At 36.9% G+C, this 16,650-nt stretch overlaps 1 protein-coding gene across 6 annotated transcripts in view; it reads left to right on the top strand.

The window, feature by feature from the left end:
• Positions 1 to 16,650, top strand: part of TMEM144 (transmembrane protein 144) — a 56,078-nt gene that overhangs the window by 24,701 nt on the left and 14,727 nt on the right. For 3 of the 6 annotated variants that reach the window (XM_004017285.6, XM_012097580.5, XM_042234409.2), the window contains exons 6-11: positions 796 to 877; positions 3,103 to 3,185; positions 5,200 to 5,318; positions 8,143 to 8,262; positions 10,413 to 10,510; positions 15,171 to 15,224. In XM_004017285.6, coding sequence (XP_004017334.1) covers positions 796 to 877; positions 3,103 to 3,185; positions 5,200 to 5,318; positions 8,143 to 8,262; positions 10,413 to 10,510; positions 15,171 to 15,224 — 556 coding nt within the window. The remainder of the gene's footprint in view (positions 1 to 795; positions 878 to 3,102; positions 3,186 to 5,199; positions 5,319 to 8,142; positions 8,263 to 10,412; positions 10,511 to 15,170; positions 15,225 to 16,650) is intronic. The other 3 variants (XM_042234410.2, XM_060400668.1, XM_060400669.1) reach the window with 1 other exon arrangement.

Here is a 16,650-nt window from a genome sequence, read left to right as displayed (position 1 = left end):
CATTAGGTTTACATGTGTTTTTATCTCTTAAAATATAGTCTGGAGGTCTTTCCATGTCAGAACATAGAGGGTAGCCTCGTTCCTTTTGTATGGCTGTGTTGTCTTCCATCACACGACCATGCAGATCAGCTCACCTGAGCGTGGCTGTGCCTGTGTTATAGGGCCTGGAGCAGCGTTGGAAAGGGCAGGAGTGGACGCACCTGTGCCCTTGGTTCCTGGCCCCAGAGTCTCCTCCCTGGGGGTCACACAGTCTGCACTCATGGCAGTGGTGCTTTTCTCCTCCAGGTTGTTCAAGCATGTTAAGCTTTTGGGGTTTTGTCAATAGAATAGGTGAGACATATATTTCAATGTAGTTTTCATTTGTATTTTTCTTACCATGCAATTCCAGCACTAAGCAGGAATAAAAAGAAGGATGGGGTCATTGACTAAAACAAGGAAACTGGGAGAAAGAGCTGATTTGGGAGGGAAGCTTATGAGTTTAGCTTTTTTTCTTCCCTTGGTGTTCCAACAGAATTTTATTTACAAATACAGATAGTGAGAAGACTTCCCTAGTGGTCTAGTGGTTAAGAATCCACCTTTCTTTTCTTTTTTCTTTTTTTTTTTAACTTTAAAATAAGGTTGAGGAGAGACATCAAAGACAATGTCAGTGCTGGAGAAATGGCAAGATCCCTGCAAAGGCAGTTTGGAAGTAATACCATTAGGTCTTCATTTTAGCTCTGTTTTCTCTTAAAATGCAGGCATCTTAATGTGAACCAGGGTTATGATAAATGTCACTAAAGTTTATTTTCTTTACAGTGCTTTCATATTTTTGTTCATCAAAAGTGAAATACCAAATAACACATATTCCGTGGACACCACACCACTGATATCAGAGCATGTGAGTACAGAATGAGAACCACCTTGATCTGAAACATGAAATTAGGATAAGAGGAAACTGCATGGATTTGAACTCAGATGAGAGGATGGTGGGGTATGTTGTTAAATCAAGGCTATCTGAAATATCTTAGCATATTTATCATGGGTAGGTTTATGTAGCAGTCAATCCATATTTCCACAGTAAAATTTCTCAACGAGCACAGAGGTCTAGTTGTTTTTATTAATGGTAGATCCCTAGTAGGAGATGTTCATACAAGCCCATATTTTGTAATAACTTAAGGATGTCGTGGTACAGGATTTCTAAATACTACAGAGGAGTATGAAAAGTACATAGAAAGGAGGAGGGAGGAGGTTTTAATAACTCCAGGGAGGGCAGCAGGTAACCGACCAGAGGAAGTTAATGAAAAGGTAAATCAGGTCGTATGCATGTAGGAATTAGACTTGGTTTTCTTCTCATTTTTCTGCCATATCTCTTCCACTCAAAGGAAAAGACAGGAACTATGTAAGGAGTCTGTGTTTTGACCTTAAAGAAGCTAAATGAGTCTGAACATAGCAAACCTAAATTAAGCAGGGACAGTCTTTCCAGGACAGCCCACACAGCACCACTCCCAGTGGCTCCACCTTCCAGAAGCGATTTCAGGGCAAACCCCCACGGCCATGAGCACAGACTCCTGTCCTCCTGGGTCACGTATCTTGCCCACCTGCCAGGGCCCAGTGCTAGCAAGCTGGCCTCAATCCCGCATCCCACCCCCACATTCAGGCAATGCCCCCCTGGAAGGCACAGCCTCTACTCCTTACTTCAAAATTAATCTTTCTTCCCCCTCTTGTCTTTCCCATATCAAAACTCTTCTCAACTAAGGTGACAGAAACCTTAGTTAAATTGACACTAAGTATGTTAGTCACTCAGTCGTGTCTGACTCTTTGGGACCACATGGACTGTAGCCCCCACCAGGCTCTTCTGTCCATGGGATTCTCCAGGCAAGGATACTGGAGTGGGTTGCCATTTCCTTCTCCAGGGAATCTTCCCAACCCAGGGATCGAACCTGGGTCTTCTGCATTACAGGCAGATTCTTTACCATCTGAGTCACCAGGGGAGTTAAGTTAAATAATAAGTAGCTTAGGTGTAAGAGGAAAGAGATGTATTCATCCACGGGCATCTCTAATCAGGGAGCTCTTTAGACAGGATGGAGAAGAGAGATGGGGAGAAGGTGTCTGGTGTCCTTGTATACTTTAGTGTTCCAGATACCTCCTAACCAGCCTCCCTTCAAACAATGGAGGAGCGGAGGAAATAAATGCAACTTGGGGGAAGCTACATAGGAGTCTAATTGCCTTAGAGTTTTCCATCAAGCTGGCAGTAGGTAAGCCAACTAAGATTAAAGATGCATAAAGTGTTGATTATGATGCAGTCATACATCCAGAGGTCTTCATGGGGGAAGAAAGCATTGTCATCAGAGGAAATCTTGACCTAGCACATAACAAAGAATTCAATTCTAATTTCTCATCTCTTATTATTAGGAGTATAGCATCAAGGAAACCTCAGCTAAGAGACAAAGATGATTGCTTTGATAGAAATATTATGAACTTGGGCAAAATTTTTCCTAAGTTAGAATATGAGCTAATCTTGAAACAAGGCTGGAAATGTTTAAGCAACCAATTTAGATTTTAAAAATCTGGATAAAAATATGCCTGTTGATCTTAAGTACTCTGTAGTAGAAGAGTCTTAAGTTCTAATTTCTTGACAGATTATTCAGTTCAGTTCAGTTCAATTCAGTCGCTCAGTCGTGTCCGACTCTTTGCGACCCCATGAATCGCAGCACGCCAGGCCTCCCTGTCCATCACCATCTCCCAGAGTTTACCCAAACTCATGTCCATCGAGTCGGTAACGCCATCCAGCCATCTCATCCTCTGACAGATTATTAAAGTTTGCAAATAAAATGTAAGCACTAATAACCTCGTTAGTTTTGATAGGTGTATCAAAGTAGCCATTTATTAACTGTGAAAAACATTTTAAAAGAGACCAGACCATTCTGAGTAAAAGAGAAACAGAATTGGAAACATGTGACCTAGTGATGCCCACAGAATCAGAATACAGGGTGACATGGTTTTATTTTAAAGTGTATTTAAGACAGAAGAGAAAAACACTGAAAATCTTGTCACCAGTGTGGCTATTAATTGAATGCTGTTTTTCTTTTTTTCTTTTTCTGTTTTTGCCAATGTTTTCACTAGGTGATTAACAAAACTCGAGATCCTGATCCTGATCCTGACTATTCCTGGGTGGATAAACTTTCCACCACACAAAGCCGCTTAGTGTAAGAAGAGTTTCTGTTATTATGTCTCATATATGGTTACAGCAAGGATAAGCAGAGTGGAGTTGTATCCATTTAAGCTCAAGATAAAAATGGTAACACAAGCTTTGACTTCTTAACTTCATGGTAGAGAGACTTTCTGGTCCCTTGTGGAATTTTACAGCCCAGAGGGCCTTGATCTCAGTGCTTCAAGGAATTCCCAAACCCCTGCAGTGTTTCTAGTCAATAAGTTACTCACAGAAGCAATCTCATTTTGCAGGACTTTCATGCCTAAAGTAAAAGGAAAGATTTTTTAAAAAGCAAAGTAAAGGAAAAGTACAGGCCACAGAGTGTGACAACCAATATGCTCCCAGCAATCACTGTCGAATCAGGCAATCCACAGCTCTAGCCAAAATGACCACTGTGCCCTAGGAATCCCTCCACTTATGTATTTATTGTCAAATACGGTAGAATATTTTGTGTCCATGTAGGTCCTAGTCCCCACCCCTGCGCTGTCTCTGTAAAGAGTGAAAGACTTAGACTCAACAATAGCTCCTATGTTTAGGGGTTTGGGGGGCTAGCAAAGAAATATGAGAATGATATGTTTTATGTATGAACCTTTATATGTTTATATAAGAAATATGAATACGTAATAGTATGTAGCTTGCATTTTTCAATTGAGGGCTATTTTAGACTTTATGTGGTGATACTTTAAGAACAGAAAGCATGTCCTCTGTTAGTATATACACTGTCTTCACAGTGGAAAGAAGCAGTGCTGGGCACATAACAGATGCTCAAAAAATATTTGAATCAATTAAATGAATGAAAGAATGAACTAACCTATAGGCTTTGGAAGCAAGAAATATGTTATTTTTGCTTTGAAATAAAATCGATCTCTCCAACAAAACGTTTTTTACGAAGCGTCACCTTCATTAAGGGAATATTTGTTCACTCTTTGAGTTGTCCATTGGACAGCCTAGCCCATTAGTCTGGTCTGTGTTTGGGACCCTCCTCCAGGATTCGTGGTCTTTACCACGATGTAGAGGTTTCCATCATGAACAGAGCTCATTGGTCTTTTGAGTACCTACAGTCTTATATTCCTCAACGCACCACTAAAATAGACTTTAAGAACTTATTTTTAAGCTTAGAAAGGAATGGTTTTTGCCTAAAACTCTTTCCTGTTTCATGCCATTCTCCTTTATGTTAAGCTAAAGGGACTGTTCTAAAATATTACCTCCCACCACAGTCAATGAAGACTGTTGCTTCAGCAGATGTAGCCCAAGTATGAAGGCCCAACATGACTCTACTGCTTAAGGCAAAACATTTTCTTTTTACAAAAGTAATGTTTTATCTGAAATATTCATATTATTTTATTAAGGAATTTCCTGGCAGTCCATTGGTTAAGACTTGGCTCTTTTGCTACTGTGGACCCAAGTTCCATCCCTGGTCTGGGGAATTAAGATTCTACAAGTCACCCAGGATGGTCCAACTTTTTGGGACCCCATGGACTGTAACCCTCCAGGCTTCTCTGTCCATGGGATTTCCCTGGCAAGAATACTGGAGTGGGTTGCCATTTCCTACTACGGGGATCTTCCTGACTCAGGGATCAAATAGGGGATCTTCTTGACTCAGGGATCGAACCCGAGTCTCCTGCACTGCAGGCAGATTCTTTACCACCAAGCCATCAGTGAAGTCCTAATTTAGAGAGCCATGCTTTTTCATGTCACTTGTAGACTATGATGGCAATATTCTCAGCTATGTAACAACAACTTATAATAATAATCCTCTACAGTGTCTGTAAATCATGTCCTTCCACCATTAGATAGTGAAGGGCTGAAGCTGTGTCCCAGCAAGGTACCTGGATGCTGCAGGGCATTCCTGGGACTTTTGCTCATCACCCCGATTGAGATAGATGGGTAATTGCTACATGATGCCATGTGATTTACATTTTGAAGCATGCTTTAGATATGATTCCATTTATGTTTGGCAGAAATATTGCTTTGGGCCAAGATGAATAGAAATGTATTTGTTTTTTAAGGGGCTGCAGTCTCGCAGTGATATCTGGAATTCTCTATGGATCTACATTTGTGCCCATCATTTACATCAAGGACCACAGCGAAAGAAATGATAGTATATATGCAGGGGCAAGCCAGAATGGTGAGAGGAAAAGTCATTTTACTTCATAAGTAAACTCAATACCTGTGTTTCTACTTAAGACTATAAAAAGAAATGGACTGTAGTAGATGTTGGTACATAGATTGGTTGATGGAAATACAATGAAAAATCAAGTTAAGAAGGAAAAAAGGGAAATTTTGTCTGAGCCAAACTGAGCATTATCACCCGGGAGACCCACTCTCTGAAGCTCTGAGAACAATTCCACCTGTTAAAAGTTGAAGGCACTTTTGAGACAAAGGATGTACATCAAAATGACATACTGACATTTCACATAAAGTTCACCAAGGACACATAGTCTAGGGAAGCATAGTACAAAGTGAACAGCGAGCCACCATGACCCCCTGCAGAGCTGGGAAAGAATGTTATTCTTTTAAGAAGTTATTAATACATCACTAGCATGAGAAGAAAGAAAGAAATTGATCTTTATGGTCAAGCAAGCGCCCTCATCTTTGAGAAGCTCTGATTAAAGTCAAAGGCAGGTGCACACTTTGTGTTAGAGAGGGAGAAAGCCCAGACAGACACAGACAGAATTTAATGCTTAAGCTTTCTCATCCCGACTTAAAGCATAAATTTCCTTTCATCAGATTTGATCTTACTTTGTCATTGTAAGTGGTGAATTAGAAGGGCCCTGGAAACTAAAAGAAATGAAGGACTATTTCAATATTTTCATATGATCTTCAACATATGAATGGAATTGATTTTAGTCAAGATTCATTTCAGCTACTTGGATCTTAATATATGGTTTCTGGCTTTGCTGCAAGATTTGGAGGTTATTTTCCAGTTTGACGATCTCTGGGAAAATGTGTGTTCTTCTCCTCTTTAAAAAAGAAACTGAAGTGAGGCATACAGTGCTTTCAAATCAAGTAAAGGTCAAAATATAGCCTGCTTAGGATATTATTTTTCAAGCACAAAGTAGTACATTGAAAGACCCAACGTACTGCTTGCAAATTGTCTCAGGTTCTAGTGATAGTCACCTCCACACTGCATGCAACAGCCTTCTTCTACAGGCTCAGAAGGAGATGAGAGGGTCTAGTTCAGGATCCTGTGATTATATTGAAATGTGGCTCACATCTATGATGGTAAAAGAAGAGATCATGGCTAAGTCAGTTCTACCTCAGTGGCATGGAAAATGAATGTCATCTGTGTTCAGATAAGGGAGAAGTTTGGAGGGCAAGTCATGAGAGGTAGATGGATAGAAAAACTGGGATCTGAACTCTAATTGAACGGATTGACTTTGAATAGATACCATGGTTTTTTTTTCCCCCCTTATATGTTCAGCCCCACAAACAGTTCCCAAAGTAGTTTTATTACCTTCTGTGTTTTTTAAGATTTTATGCAAATTTTTTGTATTTTTATTCTTTTTGTTTTAAAGGTTAAAAACTAATAAACATAGAATCACTTAGGAAAAATTAAGAGGGAAGAGAAAATGAATGACAAAGTAAAATGTAACCATGAACGAGTCTTAAAAACTGCACCACACTTGTACACTTGCTAGTAATGAGTCATAAATTTGGCTCTAAGATTCTTAAAGCCACAAAGGAAATCAGATCAGTCCCAGAATTCAGCAAACACAAGATAAAAACAACTGATTGTTCAGAAGCACAGTTGTTCTTGGTCCTGGAGCATAATGAACAATGTCCTTAACAATCTCTTCACATAAATAGTACAATCAGGTCTAAGGGATCTTTTTATGGCAACTCAAATGTAGTCTGATAGAAACACACTTTATTTTGATTCATTCAAAACTAATTCAAGGGGGCATAGTTTTTATTTCATTTATTTAATAATCACATAAGTAGTATATGCTGTGTCTTGGGCACTCTTCTAATTACAATAATAACTTGATTGACCCTCATAGCAGCTTTACAGTTTGGGTACCATTATTAACCTGGTTTTACAATAAGATGAGACAGAGAGATATAAGTTAATTTACTCAAGTCTCCAAGTTAGCAAATAGTGGATTCAGGAGTCTCACCAGGTCATCTGTGTTTCTGATCACTAGATTAAGCTGCCTTTTGTGATGGTCTTGGGACAGACGTGTTGTGATATGACTCAGAAGCAGGATGTAAGACTTGAGAAGAATAGGCAAGCCCTTTGACTTTCAAGCTCTCCTCTCTAAGCATGGCTGCCCATCCTCTAGATTTCATTGAGAGAAACACTTGGCCCAAAGTGACCTTCCCGGCCAAGAACCTGCTACACCCATCTCTGTGGAAAATGACCATCTGCTTTAGTCAGTGGAGTTGGGTTTCTCAGAATTCAGGCCACCATCTGTGTAATAACTTCCCCATGTAATTAGTTTTATAATAAATAATTAAATCCTCTGGAATAACTTCCTGAATATCCTTCTGTATAGCTGCAACCTGGACACTGGTTTCCAGATTGATCAATACAACCTATAAAATCAGCTCTGCCAAAATTTTTTACATACTGCCCCCTAAATACCATCTACTTGGAGATTTGCTAGTTTCTATAGCCATCAGTAATATTAAGTCTGAATACCTGTTCTTAAAAAATGAGATTTGAATGTTATATTCACATAATGTTTGTCATTTCTTATTTCACTTTCCAAGATAATACAAAAGCCAGCCTTTTAGATTTGATTGTAGTACTAACTTCTTTATATTTTAAATATGTTAATTAAAATTCTATATAAATAGCATGCGGAAAAATAGTATGGTAAAATATAATGAATGCTTCCTTTACAGTTAAGGTTAATTTTGGTGAGCTTGTTTTATTCTTGGAACTCTAAATATATTTGAAATTACTAAAATGATATGCTTGAGATTTTTATAATCTGTCCTTCCAGATTTAGACTACGTTTTTGCACACTTCAGTGGCATCTTCCTCACAAGTACAGTCTACTTTCTGGCCTACTGTGTAGCCATGAAAAATAATCCTAAACTACATCCTGAAGCAGTCTTGCCAGGTAAGAATCTTTACTACAGAAAATCTTCCTGCACTTTGAAAGCATCATTCCCTGTTAATTTAGCTTGAATATTCGTCTTCTGGAAATGAAGCCATTCTGTGTGTGTGTGTGTGTCTATGTCTGTGTATGTGTGTTCCTTCCCTCAATTGCTCTGGTTCAGTTCACCACCAAATATGGAGGATTTAAAAACTATGAAACTGGATTTGAAATGCCAGGTCATTAATACTAAACCTGGAACTGGACCAGTGAGTCTGAGATTGTTTCCTCTGCTGAAATACCTGTGTGATGGGCATGAGACTTTAGTATTTCTTCTTCACTAAGGATGCACATTAAAAGTCAGCGGGCTGGGGCTCTTTTATTCTTAAAGGTGTCCACAAATACAAATCTGCAGTCACTTGGGAAAATAGGCATTTTCTCCAAAAATTTAGGAGAAATTATTTTAGAGTTTAAAAAAGGTATGTCAAATGAACATGCTATTGGATTTAATCAGTTAGGCATTATTGGTTATATATATATAACCAATAATGCCTAACTGATTAAATGTGTATATATATATATATATACACATATATATATATGATGAATTATAATTTCTCAATTATTTAGTTGTTTACTGTAATTCAATTGGAAATATAGATCCACAAGTAAAATTTTTTAAAGAACAAAATAAAGCATATGCCAGAGATCCGCTTTGAGTGCCTGATTCAGTTAAGCCAAAGTATACCACTACACCATTGTACCATTTTATAGTACAGAATGTTTACTATAATTCAGACATTATAGTAATGGTATAATGTGTGCTAGTAGATGTAAAAATGGTAGAATTCTTACTGCATTTCCTGAAAATTTTAGCTACTATCTTTATTCAAATTCCAGATTTTTTTCCCCCTTAGCTAGCATCATTCTGAATTTCACATATTTTTATATTGTCACTAGGGAAAACAAGTATTTTTTTCTCAAAAAAGCTAGGAGAAATTATTTCAGAGTGTAAAAAAAGTTATGTCAAATATGCATGCTTTTGAATTTAATCTATTAGGCATTGATGGTAATGTATGTATATATATATATAGAACATGGATCTTCTGCATTTCAGGCAGATTCTTTACCATCTAAGCCACCAGGGAAGCCCATATATGCTCATATATGTATGTATATACACACACATATATATATGCACATATATAATGAGAAATTATATATAATAAGAATTATAAACAATATATAAATTATAAAAAGAAAGTTATATATAATTGTATATATATATCAAACCCACGTCTCTTGCATTGCAGGCAGATTCTTTACCATCTGAGCCATGAGAGAAGCCCATATGAAACCATACATATATGTATATATATTTATATATACCCTCACACATATACAATGAGAAATTATATATAATAAGAATTATAAATATGTAATTATTTAAAAGTTATATATAATTCAATTTAAATATGTATTATATATTAAAAGATTAAAATTAATATATTTTAAGTTAATTATAAAAATACATTGTATATAATAAGAAATTATAATTTCTCACTTAAGAATTTACTATAATTCAATATGGAATGTAGGTCCACAAGTAAAAATTTTTTAAAGAACAAAACAAAGCATGTATCAGAGATTCACTTTTGAGGGCTTGATTCATTTAAGCCAGAGTGCCGCTACTTCACTATGCAGTTTTAGAAGAATGGTAGGATATTTACTGAATGTCTAGCTAAAGTATCCCGAACATTTTAAGCTGGTATTTTTATTCAGATTCCAAGTCCCCCACCCCTTATTTAAGCATCATTCTGAATTTCACATATTTTTACGTACATGGCTTAGAGTAAATGGTGTTTTCAGAAAAGGTTCAGACCCAGTACTTCCCAGATCCCGCTCTATTACCCAGTCTTTACTGCACCTATTACTTTGGGTGCTTGATTTAATGTCAGTAAGGTAAAAGGTGATCCTTACACCTAGTGCAGTCACAAAAAGAGAAATGATTTGTTTTCCAAAATAGTCATAAACATGACTCAGAAACCCACGCTGGCTGTCGGTGTTGATAGAAGTGTGTGATATTTTCACTTCAGTAGTCCCATTCCGCCTGGGGTGTGGGCCTTTCTGGAGAGGTATGTGGTTGGCGAAAGTGTGCTGTCTGTGTGTTTCAGGGTTCCTGTCCGGAGTCCTCTGGGCAATCGCCACCTGCTGTTGGTTCATAGCGAACCGCTCTCTCAGTGCTGTGGTCAGTTTTCCAATCATCACTGCCGTAAGTAGCTGTATTGCATTTCCAAATTTTTGTTTTCCAAATGTAAATCACACTTTTCTGAAGCTTTCTTAGTGAATCACTGAAGTCTGTCATGGAGTTTGATTTTTCAGGAGTGCAGGCAGTATAACAGATTCATGTGGATAAACTGACACCTTTAATCTCGTGTCCTTGATTGCTAAGGGAATGTTGCTAACTTCATTTTAACAAGTTTGTTCATCTTCGATACCTTTGCAGTTTTTGTTTGGTCATTTTGCCTAATTTCTTTTGGGGTACATTGTAATTTGCTATTAATAGCAGTGTGTGTGCTCAGTTACTCAGTTGTGTCAGACTCTGTGACCCCATGGACTGTAGCCCACCGGGCTCCTCTGTCTGTGGGATTTTCCCAGCAAGAATACTGGAGTGATTTGCATTTCCTCCTCCAAGGGATCTTCTTGACCCAGGGACCAAACCCACATCTCCTGTGTCTCATGCATTGGCAGGCAGATTCTTTACCACTGAGTCACCTGGGAATCTGATTAATAACAATATGTATCTTTATGTAATAGTTTATAGATATAAAAATGCTTTTGTGTATGTTGTCACACTTGAATCTCATGGCATCCTTGTGAGACAGAGAGTACTTTAGCCCCTCTTCATAGTGTATGTCAGTGTTTTAAAGAAGGTTTTCAGAAAGTGCTGAAGCAAAGTATTGTTTCTTGATGGGGCCATTTATCATGCATTCATAATGTAATTTGCTTCATCTGATATTTTTGAGTGCCAGACTTGGAGCACATAGTCAGGTTACAGAAAAACAAAAATGTTTCTTTTGATATAGATAGGACTAGTATTAATAGGATTGTCCCCAATTTGAAGATGAGAAAATTGAGACAGTAGCTAAGAGCACCATCTGAAGGGACACAGCCATGGGACACCTCAAGGCTTCTTAGTATAGAGTTTACTGTATGCAGAATTGCTTTCTGCCTTCAGTATAAAATCCAGTTTAGAATGTTTCAGGTTCCTTGTGCCAGGACTGACATGCCTACATACGAATTGATCGCTCTTATTTCTACTCTTGGTATCTTAGATTGTTCAGTTGTTTACCTGCCTCCCCTGCTTCCTAAATCATAATCATAAATAAAATTTGCCTGAAACATTTTAGCCACATACCTGCACAAGCATACAAAACTGAATTTTTAAAATACATTGTCTAGTCTAAAATACAACTACATAAAAGTTTGAAACATCCTTCAATTTTAATAGGAATCTGGGTTTCAAATAGCATATTTTTGACACTTCTACTGTGTTCATAAAATAGTTAGCCTTAGTGTACAATTAAATTCACATAATAAAGGTTTGGGGTTTTTTTTAACTTAAAGGTCTCACATTTTGACATTCTTAATCTGTACTGAGGGAAAATGTTATCAAAATTGAGCAAATTATAAGGAATAGTTTAAGTCCTCATCACTGGAGTGGTAAAAACCTGAATTTTTCCCCAAAAAGTGTTTGTTTTTCATTTTTTCAAAGATATCTAGTGCTAGAATTGACCAGTAGAACAGGAAAAATAGTAATGGGCAATGGGATATAAAACTTATCAGTGGAATACTTAAAAATAAATGAAATTAAACAAATTTAAGCAAAGTATACAATATGATACGCACCTCGACTAGGGATGCAAATGCCGCGTGACGGTCATATCCCACTATGTAAGGAAGAAGGGCACATATTGAAAGAGGTAAGGCGCTAATCACATCAAACTTAAACTTGGTCATATGACGGTGATCTTGTCATTCAGTCAAGCTACGTTCTCGAACAAATGTGGATTCTTCAAAATGAGTTTGAGGCAACTTTCTGTAAAACACACAGATACAATTAAGTCACACAAGGCAAAGAGAAATACAAACACAAATAGAAAATCAAAGTTTGAGGAAAATGAGAGAGTAAGCAAATAGCACAGAGGCTAAACAGTCATGTGATTAAGTTCTTTTTTTTTTTTTAAACATTATTTTGCTTTGTGCTTATAGAAGCGGGTGAGACTGAGATAGTTAATCCTTTTTGACTGGTAACATTATTTCCTCAGAAAAGACAAATTATTTTCTAACACTAATTTTTTTTTTTTTTTGGTTCTTTAAAAAATACTGAATTCTTAATGGAATTTACCCTGTGGGTCCTTATACAGGAGATGTGGAAGAATAATAAATAATATTCTTCACAAAAATTTTATAGTAGATAGATATGATTTTCTTACTATTCTTTCTTGTATTAAATTACAGTGAAGACTTAGGGCAAGACATGACAGCCAAATGGAGTGGAAATATATTGCTGAGGCAGGTGGGTGTGGGTGGAGGGCCGGTGGGAGTGGTCTCTGTGGCATCTGGAGACGGACTGTCAGAAGGATGACTCTTGACCACTGTGATGGAAGCAAGCATCTCACCCCCCTGGTGTGGCTTCCTCTGGTGCCTGAGGATTGTCTCCTGGGAGGGACAGGTATCTCTGGGAGGTGAGGGCCTAGGTCTTTACTGCTACTGGGCTCTTGCTCGGTTTCATTGTCATTATTCAGTTCAAAGATGGCCTTGTCCACATGCAGAAAAAGTTCAGCCATAACCTCCAGGATCTTACTTTCCTCTTTATTTTCCACATAGAGCTAGATTTGCTTTAAGCTTAACTTTTTGATGGAAAATTTCGACAATGCCCACCACCCAGCTTTAGGAAGTATGGATCTGGCTAATCTTATTTCATCAAGAGTACATTTTTCACATCCCAGCAGCATATTTTTCCTCCCAAGGACCTGCATTTCCATTGTTAGAATCCATTGGTGGCTAAACCGGGCGTTCCTTGAAAGCATTATCTATATAGTTCCTTGGAAAATATTCAATTAAAAAGCAAAAAGGAGAAGAAAGAAGAAAAGCCATGTAGCAGGACAAAGGGCTCTGTTTCCAGTCTTCCTCAAGGAGCTTAACAGCCAATCAGCTTCTCCAGAAGGGTCAGCCTCTCCAGATGGCTCCAGCTCACCTTCTTTTCAAAGGTCAATTTATAAATGCGTAATTTGTGTTAATTTACAGCAGAAAAATGCATGATCCCAATGCCAAAACAGTTGTCTCTTTTGTTTAAGATGCCCTCCCTCCTCGCAAAGATTCAGGTATGACTTAGGGACCGACAACAGCCTTACTCGGATCTCCTTTGCCTGAGCTGAGCCAGGCACATTGACTTCTGCCTGGATTACTTCTAGCAAAGCACTACATTGCTCCTTGCAATAACCCTTAGGCCACATCCAAACTCATATTTAAAAAAATCATCAGCCAAAAACCTGCAGAGGTCAACGGTGCCTCTTGGTATAGTCTTCCTTCGCCCATGTACTCTGAAAGGGAAATGAGTTTCCAGATTGAAGAGGATAAAGTGTGATTGGCATGATAACATTAGTATTTTCTGCCCTGTGCTATTGTTCCCTCCCATCCTGCCCAAAGTCAGTGTGGAATTGCTAAAGGGCCCAGGTGTTTCTTGTTTGGTTTGGATTTTCAAGGCTTAAGACCATACATCAGGGTGGAAGACAGTTCCTTTGACCTATTTCTCTGGCTGTTTGGATCTTGACTTCTTTGGAACCTGATAAACAAAATGTAATGTGTTCCCATTGCTTGGCTTACCCGTCAGGAGTGCAGTACAGCTCTGCTGATCCAGTCATGTACAACTGGGAAACAGGGGAAACAGGCTGGGATTGTTCATTTGGAACTCTTCCAGAGTTTGTGCAGGACTTGAAAAGGAATCATCAGAATGCTAATGCAATACTTCTTTTCCACAAAGACGGCAATTGATCTAAGTTCCAATGTTTTCCTTTCTCAGCAAAATAATAATAATAATATGCTTTAAGAGCTTAAAATTTTCAAATTGCAAACCTTTTTTCCATCTCATTTCTTCTCTTTTGTTCTATATTATTTCATTCCTATCTTTGTCTCCTGCTCACTAACCCACTGGTTTATTTTTCCATCATGATTTTTCCATCTCGCCATAATACTATCTTTAGCATTCATTAGAGTGAGATGTGAGATATAGCTGATTACTGTCCAGTAATATCAGTTGAAGTGTTAATTGCTGAGTCTTGTCCTACTCTTTTGCAAACCCATGGACTGTACCCGCCCAGGTTCCTTTGTCCATGGAATTCTCCAGGCAGTAATACTGGAGTGGATTGCTATTTCCTTCTCCAGTTAAGGAAAACTTTAAAGTACGTGCTATATTTCAGGTCCAAAATAACATATTAGAATTTCTTCAGCTTTGAAATTATCCCATGCTGAAGGAAGTTATGTTTATTCATACACTTTTTTCCTATTAAGCCCATTTCTAGTATCTTGAGGAACTAGTGAAAAAGATTATCAATTTGCTTATGAAAATATTTTGTTATAAATCACATTGAAGAAAAACATTCTATGGCACACAATATTCTATCATCATCAAAAAAATAAAAATGAAAACCATAAGAAAAAAAAGGAAAAAAGTCTTCGTTTTTCTCCTAATGCTGCTTAGTTTAACTTAATGTTAAGTTTGAATTGAAATTATGAATAGTTTTTCCTGACAATGTTATTATATTGATTTACAATCAAAGTTTATTTGATAAAAGTGTCCAACTTACTGTATTTGTGTAGAGTACAGTCACAGAAAAATAGCCAATTTAATTATTTTTTTTTAATTTAAGGGTCCAGGATTTATAGCTACAATGTGGGGTGTCTTCATGTTTAAGGAAATACAGGTATGTACACAAAAGGTGTAGATCCAGTCAAAAAACATATTTAATACTGTGTGTTATTTCTGAAAACTGCAACACGAAAGCCCAGAGCAGAAAACATGTGAATGAATTTGACAGGTCAGATATTCAAAGTGTTACCGTCTCTAATTAGAAAAGAAAATACTAACCATATGATAATTATTATGGATATGTTTTTCTCCATCCCAACCTTAGAGGAAAAATGCTTTAGTTGACTTTATTTTCCCTTAAGAAATTTTGGTTAAATCATCCAATAAAATAAGATAGATATAAATTTTATCTAGTGAAAAATGTTAGATAAACAAGATGAAGATTTTTACCCCCAAAATTAAAACATCCTTGAAGCAAATGGAATTTGAGAATAGATTTTTTGTTGTTGTTGAATCTCATACCTTTCAAAGTTCTCCACATGCAACCAGCATCTTTATAGGAGAACACCCTCTCAAGTGTAAATGATGGTGACTTAAAATGCTTTTACCAAGTAGTTCTAGGATGTGTGTGTGTGTTTAATTTTTTCATTAAAAATTGTTTTTAAGATTTTTCCCCTTTACCTTTATTTGTGGCAAAAGCCTTCAGTTGAGGCTATGTGAATGATATTTCATAGTAGTTTTTACTGAAAATGATATAAATTAGAGACACTGTCAAGGCATTATGGATATAATAATTTTTGCCTTAACAAGAAGCAAATAATTCCTGTCTCTAAGAAGATCTGATGTTGCTAATCTCTGGGATCCATAAAGTGAACATGTCCTTGGAAAATTCTTAAAATGATTATTCAATTTTAGATTTAAAAAGTCATTTCATTCATTTCAAATGAAATGTGTTGACTTAGAAAGTCATAAGATGTTAATACAAGTAAGATTTTCAGGTTAAAGAAGTAATAAATTTGTTTAGAAGATATTTGGATCACAGTCTTGATTGCTGTGTTTTTAAATTTACAAGACAACTTAAAACATTTATAGATGTTATTCTTTTGAATATGTTTTTTACTTATTTTAGTTAGGATTGCTTTCCACACAAAAAAATAATTTTATGCCAAAGCACACTCTAAATCTCTTCACAAATATTTCATCTGCTTCATGAAGGATAATGATTCCTATTTAAGAACTGGGTATTATTCAGCATAACATGCTGAAACCTTAGAAAATCACAAGCCTATTTACAACTGTAGGTATAAATAAACATAAACTAAGAATAGATTTATTATGAAGCATGTAAAAATTATTTTACAGTATAACAATACTGAATTAAAAATCTTCTTCCCTAGATAGAGGAACTTACTTGAGCAAGAGAATACCTAACCATTGGGCCTACTGTTAATTCTTGAGAGTCTTTTAAAGAGACACGTAAAAGACAAAGTGACTTTTTCAGACGGTAAAGTGTCTGTCTACAATGCAGCAGACCCGTGTTC

Source organism: Ovis aries, chromosome 17 (genome assembly GCF_016772045.2).
Source record: "Ovis aries strain OAR_USU_Benz2616 breed Rambouillet chromosome 17, ARS-UI_Ramb_v3.0, whole genome shotgun sequence".
NCBI lineage: Eukaryota > Metazoa > Chordata > Mammalia > Artiodactyla > Bovidae > Ovis > Ovis aries.
This window is presented reverse-complemented; position numbering and strand designations above follow the sequence as displayed.